We start from the raw sequence: 8,562 nt of genomic DNA, 5'->3' as shown, positions 1-8,562 counted from the left end.
AGATAAATTTTATATCCTCCTTCTGCAAATTCGTTATTTGTAATTTTAACAGAATCTTGAATTATCCATGACTAAGTTAACATCAACATGTTTGAAACAGCAGTACAAAGAAAAATTCGATACTACTAGTTCTTCGTCACGGACAACCTTCTCGTAAGTGCTCCACAACATAGCAAAATGCATATTACAATTTACAACAAGAAGGCCTCTATTCCATGAGAATTCCAAACAGAACAGTAGCACGTTGCTAATTCAGTATCCATTGCATATTTTGGATACTGCAATTACTGAGAACAAGTATCCATTGCAGTATCCATTTCAAACAAGTATTCATTGGATACTGAAATTACTGATGAACAAGTATCCATTGCTAATTCAGTATTCCAAACAGAACAGTAGCACGTTATAAAGATGATACACTAGAGACAGATACATAAGAACAAACAATCCAACTAGCAAACTCACTGGGCTATTTTACAGATGTCCTCATATTCCATAGCTTTAAGTACCCTGCCATCATAGGGACCTTTCTCTATCTGCACCTTAGCACAAAAATTATCTGTATCCACCCCCAACAGCCGAGCAATTGATCCACGATATGCCCCATTGACTATTTTTACACGGCACCCAACTTGTGGAATCACAGTCTCAAGCTCTGCCTGATCAACTCTGAGTACATGCTTGCTTTCAAGCATTTCTATTTCGCCAACATACTTGTCAATCACCTTTCGCACAATGCCCTTTTGCTTGTAGTACCCTTTCTCTGCCAAGACTTTGCTCATAACCTTAACAACAATTCCCTCATGCAACCAATAATCCTTCCTGTTAATTTTTTCCTTTTTCTTCTCTTCATCCCTCATCATTTCATCCAAAGCTGATTTTCCACCACCACTTTCTTTCCTCTTCAAATTGTTTACAGAATTCCTTTCCTCATATTTCTCTTCATCATCAAACACCACCCTCGATGCCTCACGTTTTTCCTTGGTCACAGGCCTAGCTGATGACCCAAGAGAAAATCCTATCTTAACTCCATCATCCACATTTAGTTCCCTCGGAGGCTCAACCTGTGAAGGCTGATCAGACTCGGGAGTAGGTAGCTGCATCAATTGCTCAGCCTTTTCAATCTGTTTCCTGATCTCCTTCTCTTGCTTTTCTTCGTCTACCATATCTGCCTTGATTCTCTTATTCTTCATCCTCTCCTTGAAAAGGGTTTCTGAATCTCTATCTATGTATGTAATGAACCATCCCTTGGGTGTTTCATCAACCTTACACTTGCCAGTTCGACCCAAGTACTTTACAAACTCAGTAAGCGTAGCCCACTGAGTGGAGTTCATATGAACATGGTGTCTATCGTTTATGTATTCATTATAAACTACAGTGGCAGCCACACGGCTGAATCGGTGGCTGCGCTTCATGTGCTCCAGAAAAGAACTTTCAAACTCTTCAGTATAGCCGTCAACTATCCGATGTGGGTTTTGTCCAAAAATTTGCATTTGACGCTGGTGTCCTTCACTCATGCAGTGGCATTTAAACCCATTCTCATCTCGGCATTGCTTCTGGCACATCTGACAATACCATCTAAGCTTCTGCAGTCCTTTTGCTTTGATTCGATTGGCAATTGCTTTAGGTGTGAGAAATTCATTTTTCCCCATTGAAAATCTGCATGAAACGTTTCAGATCAAACAAAATGGTATTAGTAATCCTGCCAACCAGGTGATTCCTTCCTCCTATGCAACTGAAATTAGCTTCTTTTTTAAAACAAAGCATTGGAAAACAGCTAAAATTCTTATAAAATAGAACAAGCAGCAGCAGTATTTTGGAATAAGCATCTACACTAAAACTATAATCACTCAAATCATGTAATTATGACAAGTTGAAAATGAGGATGGCATTGTTCTTGTTACCCCTGCGGCTAAGTTGCGGTTTATGATTGTCAACTCACAGAAAAAAGGAAGTAGGCAGAGGTAGAGTCAATTGGAAGAATCTAGTAACAGAAACATTGAATGATTTAGAAGAAATACAACAAGAAGCTACAATGTCATTGAGTTCACGCCAAAATCGCAAACCCCAGCTATTGACAAGACCAAGTGAATTACGAAATCACAGGGAAGATGAATGAAAACCCTGGGCGAAACAGATGGCTTTTCCAAGTAAACTATAAAACTATACAATACAATCAACAAAATATTCTGACACATGAAAGAATCAGATTAGTTTTTTCTCGATTCATACATTTGACTGCTAAACCCTTCCCTCACAAACCCAATAGCAAAGAAATTATGACATAAGTTGATCGATTAAATTTCAGGAAAAAAGAAACGACATAGGGATTGTATACATGGCAATACCTGGTAAGACTTTAGCAGGTTCTCGATCAACAAGAAGAGATAAACAAAATCTGCAAGAATAGATAGATATTGTTCCTCTCTCTTTTCTTTTCAGCCGAGAGAAAGAGAGACTGTGAAAAAAGGGAAATTCGGTAGGCCCCGATAATGTTTCATCTTCAGGTCATGGACTGTCTTAGCCCAAATAAAATCTTGGACCAATTCGCTGGGCTAGGCTAATTACATAATAGTCCTAATTCTGCGTATGCTGCTTTTCCATTGTTGCAATAATATTAACTCTAGGACCAGTATTGAGGCCTACGTCTACCAAACCAACAAAATTTTGACATTTTGGTAACAACCACATTTGCTTTCTAATATAGAAAACTTTTTTTGTTCAATCGCCTTAAAACTACCCAAAAATTCCAATTAATTTATCAATCCCCCATTGAGGCACACCACCCTAAACTTCACTTGAAATCCCCTAGTCAATTAATTCTATACTGCTTTTAATTGCCAGTCTATATCAAGTTAAAAATAAGGGTTTAATATTTTTGCTTTTACTACAGATAATTGTTTTCTACCACACTCACATAAAAGTAAGTGAATCTCATTATATTCCATTAACTTTTCCTCTTTATTCTCATTATAATAGGACCCGTTTACTTTTATGTGAGTGTGGCAAAAAAAACAAATCTACAGCAAAAGCAAAAATATTTTTCCCTAAAAATAATCCATGCCTTTAGTGCAAGCTTTGCATACAGGAGTGACGAGTCCAAACAAAGAGTTGGCTATAAATTTGACATCAGTTATATAGGATTTTAATTCTCTCAGTCTCATGAAGGGGTCATATTACGAAACAAAGAGAAACAAAGTGCATTTGTATAATATTAGTGGACCCAACACAAATCATGATGGGTCCGTTCATAATAAAATTTGTGTCTAACACTTTCATAAAAGGACTCTGTCCTGTTATTGAGGAATGTAAAGAACCTTGGGATACACCACCCCAAAAGCTAGCTCAAAGGATGGGAGTGCCCAAGGCCTTATAAAGGCCACATTAGTTGCTCATACAACCAATGTGGGACTACATATCTCAACACGCCCCCTCACACAAGAGCCCATTGGGCTTGAAGAGTGGACAATGCAACAGGCCCAGCCTACCTGTGCTAAGAAACGCCACAAGAGAAAGTGGGGGGCGGCGAGGCTCTGATACCATGTAAAGAACCTTGGGATACACCACCCCAAAAGCTAGCTCAAATGGTGGGAGTGCCCAAGGCCTTATAAAGGCCACATTAGTTGCTCATACAACCAATGTGGGACTACATATCTCAACAAGGAAAATGGAGAGGATCCAAACTCCACGTATACTCATGTACTGTCTCGGTATATAATTTGAACTTCACATTAAGAAAGAGGCATGTATTTTGATAAGTAACAATGGACTACAGTGACACTATTTAATTATAATTATAAATAAAGACCAACTTGGCAGGTAGCATCCATTTCTTCAAACATCCAACCACAAATATCTTGAAACTCAACAATATAAGCAAGGGAACTGCTAACAAGATTCGACTGTTACATTTTATATCGTTCTCAAAATAGAAGGAAAAGTTGAATAGCTTTTTTTAACTGCCCAATCTAGAATAACAATTTTCTCAATGGAAAGATTCAACAGTGCCAAACAAGTCAATTACTCTTTAACTATATATTCTTAATATCTAATTGAATCACTTTAGCTCAATACATAAGGTGAATTTAACATTGTACAGACACTGCAGAGATGCATTTACCCAAGCAACCCAACTAATAGTCTAATATTCAAAGCCAAATACCATGCACCTCAACTTTCTTTCCCTACGATGTCATATAGGGCTTTATCATAAGCTCTGTTCCACTGATGAATTTGAGATCCATAGAAAGGATGGAGGCAGATAAGAATTGAAAGAAATATATAGCAAAGAAAAGTATGATACTATTAGGCATAAATTTCCAGAAGAATGCCACACAGGGCATGAAATTGGTGAAATGACTTGTACATGGATACTGACAATGATGGACAAACAGAATGGGAGGAAGAGAGAGATTCCATAAGTTATTAATACTTGTAGAATTATTAATCCTAATTAATTTTCCTTTTTTTTTGGAAAATTCAATCCTTGTAGAATTTCTGGATGGTTATAATGTATAAATCTATACATTTTTGCTCAAAACTTTGGTTGAAAGAGAACATGCTTAAATCAGCCATATGGAACATAATAAGATAATTCATCATTTACCTATTATCGGAGGTAAGTCGAAGAACGATGAAGAGAACCCCAAACTGCAGATGGATGAGGCACTGCAAAGAACAGGTTCAATTTCAACCTCTCACCGATCCCAATCTGCAAAGATCAAAAGTAGAGCTGTCAAAACAGGCCACCCCACCCCAATAGACCCTTGCCCGTGCGGGCTAGAGGCCCGCAAATAAAAAAGCCTGCATGGGCCAAAAACCCATATAGCCAGCCCCACAGGCCAAAAATCAACTAATCAGTACTAAAATCACGCCAACTGCCCCTCCTGAAAAGGATGCCACAATTGGGTGGACTTGACTGGATTCATGAAGCAAAGTAGCAAACAAAGTGTAATCAGGTATTGATCAACCAAATCTGCTATTCATCAACAGAACAGTTTCTGCCCAAGGGAAATCGCGAAATAATAAAGCACATAAATCAAAGAACAGTATATCTTAGTTGCAAAGGCAAATGCATACTTCTTATGAAATTTTCATATGAGGTACCACTTATACCTAGTTTTAGCTCCAGCAGCAATTAACATAAGGCTTCAATATTTGAAATGAATGTATATCATGGTTGAGATCTACAAATATAAGCTTTTCCAGCCAAACCCATTATGCTCGAAAGCTATAAGGCAATATAAAAACTATCAAAAAGGCTAGATTACTTTTATCAGATCCCTGAACAGTAAATGTGTGAATCAGGTAATTCAATGTTTTGTTATGCCTTCACTCTTAGGATTGCTTCTTTTACTGATCATTCATCAAAAGTTACAATTTCAGAAATCTAGGTCTTCTTGTACTACATGAATAAATGCACCCTCTCATCTTACGAAGATCCTATACTCTTGTATACTAACTAAAGCATAAAGGGAAGTTGACAGCCACTGATCTTTTTCTTTGTACTGCATACAAAAAAATATTGTTACTTTTTCTAACTGTTCTAAACTGAAATAAATCTTCAACGGTCTCCTCTTTCAAATTCCCATACCTGATCCAGAAATGATGCAGATTTCAATAATTAAACTCTCCCGTGCATGTACAAGTAATGACGGGAACATCAAACTGACATTATATTTTGGAAATGGATAATCTTTAAAATTGATATCAGTTTTCATGTTTTCTTTGATTTTTCATTAAAAAAAAAAATACATAAATGAAGTTATATAACTACAACACTAACGACTACTCTAAACTAGTGTTTCTGTTTATAAATTGAAGCTAATTAAACTCATACCAATATTTCAACTAAAATAAATTAAACAGCAAAGAGATAGAGAGAGAGAGAATAAGCACATCTCGAAAAGATTCACGATCCGCTCAAAGTTAAGGAAACACAAACAACAATGTGATTAATCAGTAAGGGGTGGTGGTAAAAAAGAATAAACAATAATGAAAAATAGAGTATAATATGAAACCAAGCATGTTTACAACAATATCACTCAGCTGTTGGAACCTCGTTATTAAAATCATGTATCTACCACGCGACAAGTATAAACCTGAACGAGGAGAAGAAGAACCGAAATCATACCTCTGTGAAGAAGCAGAAGAACAACGAGAAGAAAGAAGAAACTGCGAAGAAGAAGAACCAGGAGGAGGAGAAGAAGAAGATATCAGAAGAGCTATAGAACTTGTGAAGAAGAAGAAGAAACGAAGAGAAGAAAGAGAAATTAGGGATTTGATTAAAAAAATTGGAGCTCCCAATCTTAACCCGATAGACAAGAGGGTTATGGGGATAGGTTGAAAAATAACCCTACCAAAAACAGGGCTGAAGATGAGGCTTGAAAGGCCTACGGATTTTGACAGCTCTAATTAAAAAGGATGGAAGGAAAAATCAATCGCCTTGTTGAGAAGAACAAAACCCCCTCTGGTTTCTGGCTTCAATTGGGAAAAACAAAAACAAAAGGGTGCAAAATTAACGAGGGGAGCGCTTTATTTTGGTACGGTGTCGTCGTAAGTCGTAAATACTATATAGTTAGCACATTTAGGCTCTCTTTTTTGGCTACGGTGCTTAGCACATTTAAGCTTTTTTATTTATTTATTTATTTTTAATTTTGCTTCGCTCATAAATCATGTCTATCTTATATATATTTCTCAAATCGAAGTTCCTCGTCTCTCCATGGATTTACACTAGGAACTTTTTTTCCGGTGCGATAGTGGTTTCAATTTTTGTCGTAGCCCTTGAAAAGTTGAAAATTAAGAACACTATTATTAAGATAAAAAAAGTGTGCCATTTTAAATGACACATCTTTTATCCTTTCATTCTTATAAGAAAATGAGATACATATCTATAAAACTGTTTTCTCCCGCTTCTCTCCAATAATTAACTAAAAAGTTATAGCTGCTGGGATTCGAACTCGAGTCCTGTGAGAATGTCCAACAACAACTTACTACTAAGCTGAGTTTATTTGTTAGTTAATATGCACCATTTAATATATATATTATCATTTAATAGAATTATTTCAAAATACCATTTAGTGGGAATCGAACCCTTATTATGAAGATATAAATTATAGTCTTTACCATTAAACTACTTACACCATTTAAAATATTTATGATATAATTGAGTATAAAATATAAATTTATATATATATCTGGTTCATGCGGTTAAACCAGTGACCCAATGACCCGGTACCCCGACCGAGTCGATCACCGGTCCGGGTTTAATAACATTGATTGAAAGTATACAACATGTTACTTGGCCGGAGTTGAGATGTCGCCTTGAAGAAACATTTTTACTACTCTCCATAAGTTTTAACTTTTTTATTTTATTTGCACAATAATAAATGAAAAACACTCATACCAAAAAAGAAAAAATCGAAAATACTATTTTTAGGAAAAAGTGTGTATCTCTTAAAAAGACATAAACTTAAGTCCTTTTAAGAAAGAGATAGATACAAAAAGATGTAGGTCTCACTAGAAAAAAATAAAAACAAAATAAAAAATATGAATCTCACTTATTTATATTTATCTCTCTTAAAAGGACCAAAAATTATGCCCTTTAAAAGTTCACACATTTTTTTCCCTATTTTTAACACTTGCTTCAGTTACTTGTAATACATCTTTTATCGAAGACCAAAAAAACATTTTAGGTTCATTTACCGGGCTTTGGATTTACCCGGCTTTGGATTTACCCATTGAAATTTCAGGCATATTGTGAAATTTGATAAAATTTGAAACAAAAAAAATTATAAACTCCAGGAGCTATTTTGGCATTTATTACTCATATATACGAGGTATAAAATAACTTTGGTAATGTTTTTCTCCTTTTACATTTTTACATGACATAAATAATTTTTCTACACAAATACAAAAATGGACTCGTCAATTTTTTCATTTTTTTATTTTAAAAATAATAAATCCCACAATTGGTTATCTCTATTATAACATGACCTAAGAATTTTCGTAAACATAATATTTATTTTTCCCAATAACTTTTATTCAGACATTTTAAGGTAGAATTTTAGTTTTGACGAAATACTAAACCCTTGGCCAGGTTTTTGTTCAAGTTCGTGCAAAGACTGGTTGATCTTGTGACACACAAGATCCTTGATTCCCTTCTTATTTTGGGTTGTCATTGGCAAGCTAGTGACATGTTGGATATTTGTAAAATTTTAATCACATAAGTTCACTTACTGAGTTGACCAAAATAAAAGCTCAATTACTGCAGATATGGTACTGGGTTAAAAAACATATTAACTAAAAAGGACTAACAAGAAAACAGAGAGACAGAAAAATAATAAAATAAAATAAATTTAACTTGTATTAAAAAAATCGAAGATAATTTATGAAATTATAAACAATTTGAAAAATAGGTAATATAGACAGTTAAGGATGCCAATATCAAAAGTTCGGCAGCTCCTCACCCACAGAAAATTCCCTATTATATACTCTGTTAATCCATCCCGAGAACTAATCATCTAAGTAACATTTGCTTCTTCACGAAAATAACTATATTAT

The 8,562-nt window shown here is 35.2% G+C and overlaps 1 protein-coding gene across 2 annotated transcripts; it reads right to left on the bottom strand.

Annotated features, from left to right (window-relative positions):
• Positions 1-6,519, bottom strand: LOC133313108 (KIN17-like protein). Of its 2 annotated transcripts, XM_061514434.1 has the most exons (4): positions 6,360-6,519; positions 6,134-6,174; positions 4,607-4,711; positions 1-1,659 (listed from the first exon to the last, which is right to left on the bottom strand). In XM_061514434.1, the coding sequence occupies exon 4, from the start codon at positions 1,650-1,652 to the stop codon at positions 462-464; it is 1,191 nt and encodes a 396-aa protein (XP_061370418.1). In that variant the 5' UTR covers positions 1,653-1,659; positions 4,607-4,711; positions 6,134-6,174; positions 6,360-6,519; the 3' UTR covers positions 1-461. The 2 variants fall into 2 exon arrangements, with proteins under 2 accessions (XP_061370418.1, XP_061370417.1); XM_061514433.1 differs by having other exon boundaries at positions 6,134-6,519.
• Positions 6,520-8,562: the final 2,043 nt, after the last annotated feature.

Source organism: Gastrolobium bilobum, unplaced genomic scaffold (genome assembly GCF_033153095.1).
Source record: "Gastrolobium bilobum isolate Gb01-03AN ecotype WA unplaced genomic scaffold, APGP_CSIRO_Gbil_v1 utg4070, whole genome shotgun sequence".
NCBI classification, from domain to species: domain Eukaryota; kingdom Viridiplantae; phylum Streptophyta; class Magnoliopsida; order Fabales; family Fabaceae; genus Gastrolobium; species Gastrolobium bilobum.
This window is presented reverse-complemented; position numbering and strand designations above follow the sequence as displayed.

What these genes read in the sequence shown, in the direction of transcription:
- LOC133313108 (XM_061514433.1), bottom strand. Translation starts at nt 1,652, where the DNA reads ATGGGGAAAAATGAATTTCTCACACCTAAAGCAATTGCCAATCGAATC.